The sequence below is a fragment of the Sinocyclocheilus rhinocerous genome, unplaced genomic scaffold (genome assembly GCF_001515625.1).
Source record: "Sinocyclocheilus rhinocerous isolate Xijiao unplaced genomic scaffold, SAMN03320098_v1.1 scaffold633, whole genome shotgun sequence".
NCBI classification, from domain to species: Eukaryota; Metazoa; Chordata; class Actinopteri; order Cypriniformes; family Cyprinidae; genus Sinocyclocheilus; species Sinocyclocheilus rhinocerous.
In genome coordinates this window covers 11,851-28,673 of record NW_015654568.1, presented here as the reverse complement: position 1 = coordinate 28,673, position 16,823 = coordinate 11,851, and the positions used below count along the sequence as shown (strand labels likewise).

At 40.0% G+C, this 16,823-nt stretch overlaps 1 protein-coding gene across 2 annotated transcripts in view; it reads left to right on the top strand.

Moving 5' to 3' along the window:
* Nucleotides 1–15,865, top strand: part of LOC107717655 (max-interacting protein 1) — an 18,870-nt gene extending 3,005 nt beyond the window's left edge. For both annotated transcript variants that reach the window (XM_016524469.1, XM_016524470.1), the window contains exons 3-6: nt 2,981–3,010; nt 11,822–11,936; nt 13,408–13,597; nt 14,841–15,865. In XM_016524469.1, coding sequence (XP_016379955.1) covers nt 2,981–3,010; nt 11,822–11,936; nt 13,408–13,597; nt 14,841–15,004 — 499 coding nt within the window. In that variant the 3' untranslated portion in view covers nt 15,005–15,865. The remainder of the gene's footprint in view (nt 1–2,980; nt 3,011–11,821; nt 11,937–13,407; nt 13,598–14,840) is intronic.
* Nucleotides 15,866–16,823: the final 958 nt, after the last annotated feature.

Below are 16,823 nucleotides of genomic sequence, written 5' to 3'. Positions count from 1 at the left end.
TTATTAATGAAATAGACATTTCTGCTTCTGAAAGGTGGTGTATTATTATTTTTTGTTGTTGCTTGATTTGTTTTGGGGGAGGGGAGCTCTCATCAGCTGATTGTCAAACTGGACTGCTGCAGCTTGAGGTTAGGGACCGTGCAAAACCTCACGTCCTGTTTTCGCTTTTGAGCGCCATTTGGTTTCGTTTTGTTTGAACCGAAAGTCTGCAGTGTCGATATCTTTCGTGTATTTTGACGCGTCTGCGGTAATGTCCGCTATAGAGTCAGTGGGGAAAAAAAACAAATCAGGTTGAACTATTGGTTTTTACGAGAAGAGTAGCCTACTTTAAATTTGCCCCGGACCCTTGAACGCATGGCTCTTATTTACAGCAACTGTTGTTTTCAGGCTGCCAAGGTGAACAGCCTGAGGCGTCTTTATTAAATTAATTTTCCACGTTATTCTCCTTCTAAAACATGTTTTGGAAAATTGTCACCGGTCTTTTTCTGCTAAATGTCGATTTGATAAAAGAAACTAATCGAAAATGCAATAACAGGCGTTTTAATCCGTCTATTAAAAGGCGCTTTGTTAAATCGCGAAAACGGTGCGCGGCTATGATGCCAATAAATGTTATGTTGGTAGACAGCTTACTAGCGTTTGAGATGGCCAATAATATCATCCAGGTAGGCAGCTCACTAGGTTTTGTGATGCCCAGAATTGGCAACTGGGTAGACAGTGCGAAAATTAACCAAATAAAACCAAAAACATGGTTATTATAGTTAAACCATGGTAACCATAAATTAACCATGGTTTTGCTGCACTAACCATAGTTTAACCATGGTATTTGTAGTAAAACGGTGGTTATACAAACGCAATCAATCTGCCAAAAGCCATGGTTTACTGCATGTTTAATTTTCGTCAGCGTTGGTTTATTCATGTTTAACATGCCGTCTAGGTTGGTCACTTTTTTGTGATGCCTAAAATTCGTCTGTGTAAGTACCGGTAGTTCACTAGGTTTCGAGATGCCCAGAATTTCTTTCACTGTAGGCAATTTATCAAGTTTTATGTTGCCCCCCCAAAAAACAAAAGATGTCCAGCTACAGATTTTGAGTTGACCAAAAATGCCATCTAGTTACAGGTTTTGAGTTGACCAAAAATGGCATTTAATGGCAAATATAACGATCAGTAGCCTATACTAAACATCGCACATCCTGCGATGTGACTATCGCGGATGCGCACATCGCGATATCGATGCTGAAACGATATATCGTGCAGCCCTATTTCGAGTTGACCAAAAATGCCGTCTAGCTACAGGTTTTGAGTTGACCAAAAATGGCATCTATCGATAGGTTTCGAATTTACAAAAAATGCTGTCTAGGTACAGATTTTGAGTTTATCAAAATGCCATCTAGCTACAGGTTTTGCACTGACCAAAATGCCATTTAGGTGAGCAGCTCACAAGGGTTATTTTTTCCTCTTCTCTTAGACGCAATGTGCGTGTGAGTATGTTTAGTGTGGTGTCAGTTCCGTCTGTTTTGTTTCACTGCATTTCTAAGTAACAGACATCTTGATGACTGATCTCAGGTCTGTGTTACTGTACACAAAGCGAGCACTGATGGAGGGAATGTAAAGGAAACACTATCTGATCATCTGGCGTGCCTGTTTGTGTCTCCCGAGAAGAGGTCATTCAGGCTGCTTCGGTTGAAATGAAGATGGTGGAAAGATTGTGAGGAAAAAATACTTTTCCACATGTTTAAAAAACTATGTGGGGCATCCTCATTTTTGTTTGTTTTGTATGCCTTTGGCAACCCAAATTTTTTAGCATTAAAATACAAGATTTTTTCACTTCTGCTGCAAATAATAAATACAGAATATGCCAGTGTTACACTGTAAGAAAAACATCCATAGAAAAATTAAAATGTACAGGTAATTTCCTACCAGGACATTAAGTTTACGGACACTTGAACCCTTGAACCCTGACACTTGAACCCTAAATACAACACAATGCAAAATTGTATTTCATTGTGTGTATTGTAATGTATTTCAAAACAACAGGTAAAAACCCGTGAAAATCAACACTGTGTGCCATTTATACGGTCTTTTCCTAGAGTGTATGTCTCTTGACACTACACATCCTATCACACAAAAATAAGAGCTGTGAAAACACATGCATACAGTTCGTTTTTTTATGTCTTTTCCTCCCTCGCTCTATTCCTCCTCCCCCTTGAGCTTGCAAGCATCCTCCCGTGCAGAAGCGGCAATACCATAAGGTCAGCTACAGGATGCCTGAAAACACGATCTTGGTATTAATAGTCGGGAAGGGAAAGTGGTCACATGACCCATGGAGAAGTAGGCCCTCGCTGCATCCACGACTTGCTGCCCCTACAACGGCATTGCCGTGCACCGGTTCAGCCGGCCATTTAGAGCTTTGGAAAAGCTTTCAGCATGTTGCCACACAAAGAGCCTCTTAGGGGGACGGCTGATTCACTTTACATTATTAACATAACACTGACTCGTGCTCTCAGAGAGGGCGAGAGAGAGAGAGCGTCCACTGGCACTCACTCATTGTACGAAGAGGAGAGCTCTCTCATGTGCTCGCATATAGACTGGTCGTTGTGCTCGCTTTCTCTGCTCTGCACACTTCATTTCTCTGTCTTTACGCTGCAAACAAAGAGTTGCAGTGGCATGTGGGTCATTTAGAGGAGCCTTTATAATTCCTTCTGGAGCCACTGGATTGGTTGTGGCTGGTTTAACCCCCCAATAAAGATTAATTAGTAAATCCTTTGGAACCTTTAATGATGCATAATCTTGTTCTTTATGAGCGGCCAGGCTTTTTTCTGCATACATGTTCTCTGATCTCACGATGAGAGGTGACGTTTAAATCTGGAGATAAGTGCTCAAGAAATGAGCTTATGCTTATGATGGGGGTTATGATAAAAACCTCACAGACTCACAAGAAAGTTGATGTTTGCTCATTCATTGCTTCTGTTTTGTTTTATAGGTCCACACACAATGAGCTGGAGAAAAATCGGTAAGTACGATTTTTAAGTTTTTATTTATTTTATTTTTTTTACACCTTAATACTGAGAACACTGGCAATGATAGGAAATATCACAAGCCAATATCACTTAAACTTGCCTCAACCTCATGAGCACCACAACTTGAACGTGCGTTAATTGTCATGATTACAAATAGGTAGGGCTGTCGTGATTCGTCGATTTTATTAGACTATTCGATTTTAAAAAAAATCCTAGACTTCATTTTGCTTGCGTCAACTAACCGGCAAAATACCGGAAGTGACGCATTTCACGGACGAGAATCCATAAAACACATTATTATTCTGTTTCCCAAGGCTGCATGACATATTAAATTAAGCATAATTGTGAATTCACAAACGCTACGATTTAATTAAATAATTATATGTGTTGCACTTTACTTTTGCTTTAAAAAAAGGATTTCATAAAAAATTTGGATTTCATTTGGTTTAATAAAATATAGTTTAATAAAATATTCTTAAGTAAAATTGTTGTTGGGGTTTTTGTGGGAAATTAATCGCTTAGATTAACCGATTAATCGACAAATTAGTCGAAAGATTAATCGAAATAAAAATAGTCGTTAGTGGCAGCCCTACAAATAGGTACTAAAATTTTAATTTAAAAAAGGTGAGAGTCAGCAAGGAGATGATATTTGGGTCCCAATATGAGACCAATGCTTTAGTTTTTTTTTAATATGTTGTGGTTGAAAACAGTGATGTATTGCAGTCTTTTACTCACAATCAAAATTGGAAGTTGGAGCTTTGTGGTTTGGTTGCTATATTTCCTGCTTTGCTTTTTTGTAGAGCAAGTGTTGGTACGTGAGGGAATAGTGTATATTTGTCATTGCCGAAAAGACTTGCAGTTAACATTGTAAGATCCTTAGTAATGAGACACCATTGCAGAAAGTTATGCAATGGTGGTCTTAAGTTATAAAAGTTACAAAAAAATGTGGTTCCTGAGTAAATTGATAAAGTATCATGAGGAATAATTGTAGTGCTTAAAAAAAAATCCCTTCACCTCAAGTATTGATGCTACTTTTCAAATTTCATTAAATATGTAAAATAAAAACGGCATTACTTAGGGCGAACAGGACGTTTGAAACACGGGAGAATTGTCCTACAGTTGTCCTCAGCTTGTTCCTGCAGCAACAGGCACCTAAAAGTGAAACTAAGAGGTGACCCAATTCTGCTAATCTAAGGGCATTCCCTCTCCTCATGGCTCACCCGCCCCTCGGTCCTGCATAACTAATGCAGCCTCAGCTTCAGATTACTGCCCAGAGTCCAGGGAGACAACAGAAATGATAGACGCACTCATATGTCCGTTCTTTCACAATGTCATTTGCATAATAGGATGTTCACAGAAGGAAACCGGTTTTTACTGTAGGTGTACATTATTAGAAGAATACAAGTGTGATTTCTTTGAAATGTCCCAAACATATGGGTAGTGTTTTTCTTTGAAATCGCCACCTGTGTGCATAGTGAACGCAATGCATGAGTGTTTACAGATGATGGACTGTATGTTCTGGTCTCATGAGTGCTTATCTGATAGGCATTAGACACCGACAATGCGGGGCCTGCTGTTTAGGCTCTATGCACGCGAATACTGAAGGCTCCACTTCAAAGACCGAAAATAACTCTCGTCTAGACTAACAGGAACTCCTTTGTGACCCTCTATATGAAAACCTGGAGCTCTATTAACTTTTCTTAAGCACAGCTTAGTCATGGAGTGTCACGTTTATTTGTTTGCCAGTCATTTTAGATGGGACATGGGTGAGATTGGAAACTTGGACAAAGAATTTGCTGCAGAATCATTGGTGGACCAAAGCACACAGTTTTACTTGAGTAGTTTTAATGCACCATATGTATGTGAGCATGCAATAGACTCATCTCCTACCAGACCGGCTGGGTTTCTCAGATAATGTCTACACATGTGAAGGGTTGTCAGTGCGCTGGCGTGGGGTTGTATGGGTTTGGTACAGATAAAGAGGACAGGGCTTGTCGGACAGCCTTTAGTGTCAGCACAAACAAATATTACACAACACATTATGATGAAGGTACAGTCAGCAGCCACACCCAACACAAAACCATATTACCCCTGACCAGTGGCGGCTCGTCGGGGGAGGCAGGGGAGGCACAGCTTCCCCAAAATTTTGAGGTGAAAATGGGAGGAGGACGATTTAATATTAATAAAATTCACAATTCATTTCAGTTCATATCTCAGAACGTGTATTTTTTGTTTGTAATTTCACAGCTGTAATACCATAACATGTTACTGAAGTTGGAAAGCGCCGCTTTTCTATCACGAATGTGCGACCAGACCAATACAATTGGTGTGCCTCCTCTATTTTAAAACCCACGAGCCGCCACTGACCCTGACTCCGCATGACTTGTAGAGTTCTCAAAGATAGGACACCTAAAATTTTAATTTTTGTACCTAACATCCCAACAGCACAAAGTTTTAATACATCCCTTCCAAGTTACCTTCTTTCATGATATACCAAAATGCTGTTTAATAATAATAAAAGACAGTTTCCTGCTTGCCAATGCCTTACTGCAGTCCCAGGTGGCAAGCGGTGACCATTTTGTGTCAGGCATCACATACAGTTTCTGTTTGATGAAGATGTAAGATAGCTCAGTGTTTTTGCATGTGAGAAAGGAAGAGGAAGGAGATGAAAGCCTTGTGACCGCATTCCGGCCTCTCGCAAGCCACCATACGTATACAGATATCACACGCGTGTTCATGCAAGCATGCCGCCGTTTGATCTTATGATGCCTTTGAACATATGTGGTGAGCCTCAACTTCCTGAACTTGGGTTTGGTTGCACAGTTCGGATGTCAGCTAAGGAAGATGTCGAATTGAACTGAAATCACTGATTTCATTTCCAATTATGGGTATGTGGTTGTTAATTATTGGGTATATGAAAGTGAGGGTGTTTGGTTGAGTGTTAAGCACACTGTCGTGCATGTGTGGGCCGTGGTGTGTTTGACAGTCAGAATGCAAAGGCTCAGGAATAAAGCTGCCAAGCTGGCTTACTGAAAATAGACCAGCGGCCCTAAGAAAAGATCTTTTCAGAACGTAGAGGCGATTGGGCTGATTGGCTACAACACACTTCCGCCCACAAAGAGAATCATTAGGAATAAAGTGCGTTTAGAAGATACGACGTCATCCATAGCCAAAGTGTGCTCCACAAGAACTCGCTGCCGATGACCTTACATGTTGTCCTCCCACAGTACAGAGGAAGATAGAGTCAGAACATTCCGCTTCCCCTGGGAATTCCAGAAACCCCTGGAAGGGAAGCTGAGAACTGACTGTTCTCTCTGACCTGATGCCTTGTAAGCTTTTCTTGGCTAGCAAAAGCAGCTTAGGAAGTATGATCTTTGGTCAAGTAAGCAATGTAGACACACACACGTGCCAGGGCATGTTCACAGTGCACGCATAGATGCACACTCATGCTATGGAAGGTTGACAAAGCTCTGGGTGTTTTGGGTGAGTCGGGAAGGACACACACCCCTGTGGCAGTCTTTGGGTTATGTCGAAAGAGTATAGCAGAGGACATTTGAGATTCAGAGGCCACTACTGCTCTGCCTTGCCCCACATTTACTGTGTTCTTTAAAAGAACACAGTGTTTCATCGCACATCTCGCTTCAAATGCAGCACGCATGGTTACTAGTGGGTAAGGTTACAGAAACAACACACAAACAGACCCACATCCTTGATGCCATCATAAACCTTGCTATACATCCACACCCAACATTTTTAGACTCCTCCTTACTAGTACAACCAAATTCTTGAATTACAGGCTGAAATCTAGGAAGCAAGTAACATTCCTGAATGACACAGTCAGTTGAATGTCACCAGCAACACCCTTAAAACCTGATAATGAAATTTGTATGGTTTTTTGTTTCTCCGTGTCAAAGTATGACAGTTTGCAGGCCTGGCAAGGATGTAACTAAACGTTCAAAATTGGTGCAAGGACCAAATTGAACTTGAAATGTCCAACTTAACAATTGGCCACTGAAAAATTTTTTTTATTATTGGGCAACTACTGATCGAAATATTGGGGTGACATGTCCTCCTCAATGTTTGTGGTGGTTACAGCCCTGAGGCCTATCACAGAGTGCCATGGCATATATTGAGTTATGCTTGGCCTAGGTACTCCTCATGGCATGCGGGACAAAGCTATACTATCCAGCCATCCAATCAGTGGACCTCCTGAAGGTCGTCCAATCATAACCAACCACATTGATCTGCACCCATGGTCCTTTGCTTTGTGTGTCATGGCCTTTGATCTGATTATGGAAGAGTCCTATGGCTGTTTGCCCTTCCACCACCGCTGCGTGTGTATTTTTTGTGTTCGGATTAGGCGGCCTTTCGGGAAGTAAAATGAATTGAGTGGATTTTCTGAGAGAGAGTGGTGTGATCCAAACATCTGGTGACGTTTCTGTTTTCTGATTTCGTCCCGTTTGTTTTTGGGATCACCTCACGTTTATTAGATTATCCAAAGTGTCTACAACCTTCTGGCCAATTGAAACCCACGTAATAGAGTGCCATACAATAGAGAATCTGTGTTTTCCATGCACGCAGCCATCTGCAGAAGCTTTAGGTATGGGGGCAGCAATCACATGACCACATACATAAACTCTGTGGGCATGTGAGTGGGGTCTGCTGGTCTGGGCTGTACGGAGCAGATTATAGCTCAGCACGTGTGAACTAATCCATGTGTTACTGATGGGCCAGAGCGGGCCTTGCTCCACCACAGCTGTTACTGTCTGAGTTTGTACATGCTCCTTTATTTCCCAGTGGATTGTAGCCATCACTCTGCCTGTAGTGCGTGTGTTTATGTATGTGTGTTTAACCAGGGGTGCAGCAAAGGTATATTCTCAGCCCGATGTAGGTCTCGTTCTGTCTCTCCCTACTAGGGATGGGTCTCAATGTTTGACTATTTGCACAACAACTGACTAGACGAATGGAAGTGAGACTAGTTCATCCACATTTTTTCAATTGTTTGTTTGTAGTTTTTGATATTTTTAGTGCTGCTTCTTGTATCACATCTCACACAGTTTTTTGAGCATCCCACCATGAAAATTGCATTCAAGACCTGTATGAAGTTAAAAAAGAGTCACCTTTTTTTTAAACACTTGCAGCCTATTACATTACTTCGTGATCTGTTGATGCTGAATGAGACTAGTCCGTCGACTAGCTATATGCAGGCAACCCACTCACTATTCGATTTTGAAAATATGTATTTTTGCACATCCACCGCCCTTCGTGTGTTGTACAGTAAGCTGTCATTGGTTCAGCCCATGCATGGCTCAAAGGCTTCTTTGTTTCCAAGCATGTTTACATATAGTGCCGTCATAGTGTCTGTCTCTACTCTCTTTCCACCGGTATCTGTCTTTTCCTCCTACCTCTTTATTCATCTCCCTTTCATTCTCTCTATCCTGACTACCCCCACCTTCTAACTTTACATCTGCAACCATCTCTCCCTCCCTCGTTCTCTGCCCACATTTGAAGGTTGCTTTTATTCTCAGCATGAGTGTACTTTGCTTATAGGTTGGTACATCTCTCTAATGTCATGCTCGTATTGCTTTTCATCCAGTTTTTGGACAGATTACATGAGAACCGAGGACTAGCACCAATAATGGCCTCCCATCTGTGTGTTTAAGTGGTGGGGGAGGATACTGCTCGCGTTTAATCTGAGAGCTGTTCGATAGCTCGGGACTGTTAATGATATGATGGGGACACTTCTGCATGCTCACCCGTTGTGACATCATAAAGCACATGGCCAAACCTTTAAATAAAGCAAGGCTGGTAACCCAGATCAAGCTGTCAGTCCTGCTTTATTGATCAGATCCGAACTAGGGCTTGAGAACCCAGAGCCTGTTCTTGCTTTGTAATCTGTGCAGTGGTGTCCAATAACCCAGCCATGTGACACGACGCTTTAAAGGCATCATGTGAGGCAATGGAGAAAAATATACTACGGGAGAATCCGTAGGAAAAAACCCTGACGTTTTTAGTGTGCATACATTGCTGTACGGTAACTCCATGTCATCATTATGGCTCGGGGTTTTATCTATATTACATGCACGTGATGCTATAAATAGGTGGTTGATTGCGAGAGAGGATGCAGTTTGTGTTCTCACTTAAAGAAAAATGCTAAGATTCAGGATGCATAGACAGAGGTGCTGCGTGGGAAAATGTGAGATTTCCTGCTGTTGAAGCAAGCTATGATTATACATGTGTATATATGGATAGTTGACAAATAGCCAGGCCAGTATGTAATCTGCATACTTTTTTCCACACACTTGTGTGGGGAAAATGTGTTGAATATTTTGTTCTCAATGCAGATTATAATTTAAGAGCGGGTTCGAATGGCGTCGACCCCCTCTTGACCTTGACATTACTTATTACCATGCTAGGCCCATAGCATTATGCCAACTCCATTCATTATTTACCAATAAACCAAGCAGAATCTGGAGCAAGCATGTGTTTTCAACCCCTAATAAAACCCCCACCACACCAGAGGACAGAAAGGACGTATCTATCTATCTAAAGATGTATGTGTATAAACATTACAGTGCAAGCAAGTGCACATGAATGCATTATACATTATATATTGCATTTGTTTGATAATTAAATATAATCCAACATTTCATGATCATGACAGCACTGACTATGAGCGTGTGTGTTTATTTTTATGAGTCATTTAAAGGAAATGTAAAGATGTTTTGTCATAATAAAATTCTTGCTCGGGGTGTAAGAGAGAGCAGGTCTGAACACGCTCAAACATAAGAGGCACGTTTGATTTGAGTTATTATTAAATCGAGTTGTGGAGTTCTCTATATGACTAATGCAGAGGAGTATAATACTTGGCATCTTCTACCAGCGTCAGATCTTGACCAGAAGAATAGACTCCGCTTGCAGCTTTGAAGCACAGATTCTACACACCCACAATTATCAAGGGTCGTTCATTTACTCTGTTCCAAAACCAAATGAACTGCCTACAGAGGCAGCATTTTAAGGCAATATAGTTAACTTGTTTTAGTCACATTTGCCTTTGTGGAAAGGAAAAGGCAATCCCAGAATGCAGTGCAACAAAAAAGTATCAATAAAAATGGTGTGCAGAATTGTGCTGTTAGTTCCATTGGAGTCAATTGTAAGTTGAGTTTCCCTTGCAGAGGGGTTTTTATTTGTCTGTACATGTAAACTTTTTCATATCAGCCATTTATGAGGTTCAAAGACGGTTCACTATTAAAAATAAAGGTTGTGTCGGTGCCAATAGCCTTGTGGGCAGCGCACCGACATACTATGGACTATCCCAAGTTCGAATCCTGACTCGAGGACTTTCCCGATCCCGCCCCCATCTCTCTCCCACTTCACTTCCTGTCCCGTCATAATAAAGGCAAAAATGCCAAAAAATAAATCTTAATAAATAAATAAATAAAGGTTGTAAAAGTTTTTTTTTTTTTTTGCAGTGATGCCATAGAACAACTGTTTTCGGTTCCCCAAATAACTTTTCAAAGAACAATTTTTCTGAATGTGAAAAACATTTGAAAAATCTAAAGAAAATTTTTCCACTATAAAGAACCTTTTGTAAAGTAGAAAGGTTCTTCATTGATACCAATAAAGAACCCTTATTTTTAAGAGTGTAGCATTCCTCTTTAGAAGGCAGCTGCCTATGTAGGAATCAAACTGCTAATTTTGATTTTGCAACAAAGCTAACGGGATAAAGTTCATCTATGTTACATAACTTTACTGCGCATGCATTGTCGTTCGAACTGCAAGTTATTCATAGTAACTGAAACACACCTAACTTTACCTAGATCATATTACGTGTCAATTTTTTTTGTGTGTGTTTTTGCGTTGGTTTCTGTTTTGATTTCTCGCATTATGCAACCAATCTTTTTAGGTACCACAGAAACTGAGGTGTTTAATGCGTGACGTAATAATTAGGTATTTTAAAGGTGTTGTTTTTCACTTAGCCTGCGAGACGACATACTTAGTGATTGTTGTTTGGCACGGTCTCTTGTCTGCCGACTGAAACGAAGTCATTCATCACTCCACACACAGACGAAAGCAAACACGCGCACATATATACGACCTTCCCGACAAGCACTGTTTGAGTGCGTGCCGTGACGCTGTCATGTCTGGAGACAGATGATATGTAGATAGCGTGAGAAGTACTTTAAAGATATTTGCGTTACTTCTGGTTGCCATGGTGAAGGGGTTGTTGGGCAAAATGGGTGTAGATGAATTAGAGGCCTGGTGCAGTCATTTGTATGAGCTACAAGTAAGTCTAAAATACCAGTCTGCTCCCTGACAGCCATTAATGCACCAGGTTGATCAATCAATGTCCACACACACCGAGGCAGACACTGGAGCGTCTTTCTGTCTGTCTCTTGATTGTTCTATCTATCATTCTGTCTATAGTTCTATTATGTCTACCATTCTTTGGTTCCATCTGTTGTTCTTTATATGGTTCTATTGTTCATTCTTAATTTTTATTTTATTTCAAGTATTTAAAATACTTATTTTTAGTTTTAGTTAACACTAATAACTGTTGGACACATAGGTCACTTTTGCAACAGAAAGGAAACAATCTCAACCTCAACTTTTGAGTTCCTAGAATACAATCTTCAGGTAGTCAGTGGCATGTGTGTGTGTGCTTTGTGTTTAAGCCAGAGAATGAGGTGTTGTCTCATAAGCGGTTGGTCAGATCACACAGGTACAGCGAGTTCATTGCGTTTTTTCAGGGCGTGTGCGTGCGTGTGTGTACGAGGCTGACGTTTCAGTTTGTCATGTTTCAGGCGAGCCCACCTTCGTTTGTGTCTGGAGCGACTGAAGACTCTCATTCCGCTGGGACAAGACTGCAGCCGCCACACCACTCTGGGACTGCTCAACAAGGCCAAAACACACATAAAGGTAAACACACTTGAGAGGAGCTCCTAAATTAAGCTAATGATGTCGGAGCTGTGGCCTGGTGGTTTGCGCACATGCTCTGACACTGAGCCATGGTGCTCATGTGGGAAATATGAGTTCGAATTTGACTCGCCACATTTACTCATCCTGTAGCTCCTGTCTCTGCCTGTGATCTCCTGTCCAGTCTAAACAACATTTACTGTTACTTCTTTGTCAATTAATTCATTTATTTTATTCATTCATTTATTTATTTATTTTTAATTTTGACATTTTGAGATTATTGCATTGGCGGATAACCACACAGCTGATAAGACACCAGAAACTTCCAAACTCTTCCATATGTCAATATGAATAACTATCAACAGCATATTCAGTGTTATTTTAGTATTATTAATATATAAAATATTTAGTAATGTTTTGAATTGTTTAATTGTTTTGTTTTATTTTTATTGTACGTTTTAGTAATTATTTTTGTTTTTTTTCATCTTATGTTTTTTTTTGTCTGCTTTTTTTTAAGTTTTAATTTTTAATAATTTTAGTATATCAACTTAAACTTGTTTTATGTCAGGTAGTTGCCAAGGCTTTTTTTTAATTTTACTTTTTTAGTTTAAGTTTTGCATGTAATATTTGTATTTTATTTAAATTTAATTTCAATTAACTAAAAATGTAACTAAAATGTAACAAAGGTTTTTAAATTGAACTTCAATTAACTAAAATGTAACAGGTTATTTTAATAGTTTTTTGTTTTTTTGTTACCAATAACAACACTGCATTAAAACACTAAAACACTTTCTTAATTAAAAACGTTTTAGACGTAAAGAAATTAACAGTAAAATCAGATTATTAATCAGATAAAGTCTGATCAGTAGCCAAATAAAAGCCGTTTTATTTATTGTATGTAAAAGACTACACTTATATAAAATATTCACATCCGCACATTTAAACAGCTACAACACCTTACAAAAAACCCACAGCTTTCTGTAAGCAGAGCCACGTCCCTTTATGTGACAAATCAGTTTCTATGCCTTAAGAGCTTTTTTGTAAAACACATGTCAAGCACTACAGACAGATATAATGTATTATAAGGGCACAAAGGTCACATGGGGGGGGGGGGTTATTGATCCGAACTGGGTTCAGAACTGTAGTAAACAAATCCATTAGTCACATGAGCTTGACAAAACACACCTATTTAAATCACCCGTCCTGCTATTTCATATAGCATGATGTTAATGAAGTTGTTTAAAATTTTGGTTAGTGCTCTTGCAAATCAATGCAGGTTTGAATCTGGCTTGCAACATTTCCCAATAAATTTCCCAAAAAGGAACAAAATAAATTAAAGGTCTTGTAGCGCTGAACGTGTCTTTACTTGTGCATTAGCTGTAATAACCATTGATTACACCGTGAATTCTTTTGTGCGTGCCGTTAGTGATTTTCCGTAATTATCCATGAGTCACCGTTCTTTGTCTTCCCACAGAAACTGGAGGAAGCGGAGCGTAAGTCTCAGTATCAGTTGGAGAGTTTGGAGCGAGAGCAGCGTCACCTCCGGAGGCGACTGGACCTGCTGCGGGGCGGCGGGGGTGTGCTGGAGGGCGAGAGGATACGCACTGACAGTGTAGGCTCCACCCTCAGCTCCGAGAGATCCGACCGCTCTGACTCCGACCAAGGTTGGAGCTTCATGTGTTTATATATCTATTATATATAATGTAAACTTAAATAAATACATCTTTATCTATCTATCTATCTATCTATCTATCGTTCTATCTATCTATCATTCTATCGTTCTATCTATCTGTCTGTCTGTCTGTCTGTCGTTCTATCGTTCTGTCAGTCTATCTATTATTCTGTTCTATCTGTCTTTCTGTCTGTCGTTATATCGTTATATCGTTGTATCATTCTATTGTTCTGTCATTCTATCTATCTATCTATCTATCTGTCTGTCTGTCTGACGTTATATTGTTCTATCTATCTATTGTTCTGTCAGTCTATCTATTATTCTGTTCTATCTATCTATCTATCTATCTGTCTGTCTGTCTGTCTGTCGTTATATCTGTCTGTCTGTCTGTCGTTATATCATTCTATCGTTCTGTTCTATATATCGTTCTGTTCTATTTATCGTTCTGTTATATCTATCGTTCTGTTCTATCTATCTATCTGTCTGTCTGTCTGTCTGTCGTTATATCTGTCTGTCTGTCTGTCGTTATATCATTCTATCGTTCTGTTCTATCTATCGTTCTGTTCTATTTATCGTTCTGTTATATCTATCGTTCTGTTCTATCTATCTATCTATCTGTCTGTCTGTCTGTCTGTCTGTCGTTATATCGTTCAATTGTTCTGTCATTATATCTATCATTCTGATCTATCTATCTATCTATCTATCTATCTATTAATTATTCTGTTATATCTATCTATATCTGTCTGTCTGTCTGTCGTTATATCATTCTATCGTTCTGTTCTATATATCGTTCTGTTCTATTTATCGTTCTGTTATATCTATCGTTCTGTTCTATCTATCTATCTGTCTGTCTGTCTGTCTGTCGTTATATCGTTCTATCTATCTATCTATCTGTCTGTCTGTCTGTCGTTCTATCGTTCAATTGTTCTGTCATTATATTTATCATTCTGATCGATCTATATCTATCTATCTATCTATCTATTAATTATTCTGTTATATCTATTGTTCTGTTGTCTATCATTCTATCGATCGTTCATTCTATCATTCTGTCATTCTATCGTTCTGTAGTTCTATTTATCTGTTATTGTCATTCTGTCTATCGTTCTATCATCTATTGTTCTGTCTCTAATGCCAAGCTAGATATCTTTTACCACTTCATGTGACATACCTGATGTGATACACGATGCTATGAACATGTTGTCTGACTTTGTTTCTCTTTCTCTCTGTGAACACAGAAGAGATGGAGGTGGATGTGGAGAGCACAGAGTTCTGTCATGGAGAGCTGGACAGCGTCAGCACAGCTAGCACCAGCGATCTGGACGACCACAGCAGTCTACAGAGCACTGCCAGCGATGAGGGCTACTCCTCCTGCAGCATCAAACTGGCCTTGAGCTCATAAAACGAGCTCCCCTTTACACACACACACACACACACACACACACACTATCCCAGCCCTCGAAGTGAGTCCTGCCTCCTACCCACCTTTCCCTCCTCGACCAATCAGAGACTCTTATTTAAGTCAGGTGACCAGAACACCGCCCGCCCTATAGAATGCCTGATGTGTTGTTTTAAGTTTGTGAATGTATCTGAGAGAATATGAGTGAGATGGAAACAATCTGTGATTGTGATTATAATTGCATTATTAGATGGTTACATTCCTGAATAAGAGACTTTTCTGATAATTGTCATTATCCAAATCCCCTTTTTCCGAAAGGAAAGCCAAAATGTATAAAAATAGATGTTTAATTTTTAATTCAAACCCCTGATTGTTAATTCTCTACATGAATGGGTCGTGAACTGGTCACTAGTGAAACATTCAACTAAACCCACCCAAATTGGATCACCTGACATGTGTAACTCCATATCAACCCAAGAAACCCAAACCTGTTGATTTCCTTCACACCCGGTCTAATGGTTCTAACGTCGCTGCTCAACGGCGATGAGGACTGTCATTGGTGCTACGTGACAAAACCAATAAAGCAGAAAGATCTACTGCGTTCATCAAAGACGACTGAAAATCTACGATCCCATGGCTGTGGGAATTTTTGGTGCATTAAACTGTGGAGCTACTTTCCACGCAGCAGCTAAAACCCAGCGATCTTGCACTCGACCGCGTAGAGCCCTCTGTAGAACTGGCGCCACGTCAGAGAAATATCCACCCCTGTGTTTAACTATAGATGTCTCTTCTGGCAGAAGTAAGCAATAAACTCTTGTAGTCAGATCAACACATTAGCACTCCTACTCCTGAGACACAACGCTCGTGTCCGTCCAAAAGAGCAACGCCAACTTGCTCGCTTTTGTACATAAATACGATAGTTTAATAAATTAAAGTTAAAATAAAAACTGAGTTGAAAAAAAGGTAGTTACCCATGGGTAGAAATTGCTGTATGTCTTGTGTTTTGTGCATTTTAAATTATATTTTTGCAAAGATTGACTATCTTCCTCCTGAGAGTCTTTTGCGGTGGCATGGACAGTATTATTTGTTCATTATGCTGGATGAAACCTAAGTAGTTTCAATTCTGTGGCTGGCCGAGGAATTTGACGACTTTCTCTAAACAACCAACACACTGAAGTACTTAAAATCGGACACACAAGAACGAGTGACCGCAGGCAGTGGTCGGTGGGACGCCAAAGCGCGGACCTCTGTTTAAGGCATGCTAACTCTGAGTGGCGCTCTTTATTTATTCGATCTTATGTTCAGAATTTTATTCGTTTTAGCTGAAAGGCATTCCACTACTAGTGTCGTGTGCTGTGGACGTGGAGTGAGCGGCGCATGCGCGTCAAAATCAGCGCGAAGCGCCACGAACTCTTGCTTCCCCCTGTACTGTATGTTAAACTCGTTAATTTCTTTATTTTGTGTGAGAAGAAACATTCAGACTTGATTAACTTTCCTCAAGTAACTTAGTATTTATTTTCTCCCCTTGATCCGAAATCGGAGGAAATTAAGGGTTGACTTATTTCATTCGTCAAATCTTTGATGGCATTCCCCTCCCTTTTAGTTTCCTAATTCTCTTCTAAACCGTAACCTCACTCCGTCTGTGATTTATTATTTTTATTTTATATTTCCTCCCCAAATGCAGAGCTGTATTGTAGTGCGTTTCAAAGCCAAGTCTTAATTTGTAAACGTTCTGCCTGCAAATAGAGCAACACGGACATCTGCTAGGTGTCCCGATCCAGCATCAACCAAATGCTTTTGGCTGCTGAACAGCCCCATATGT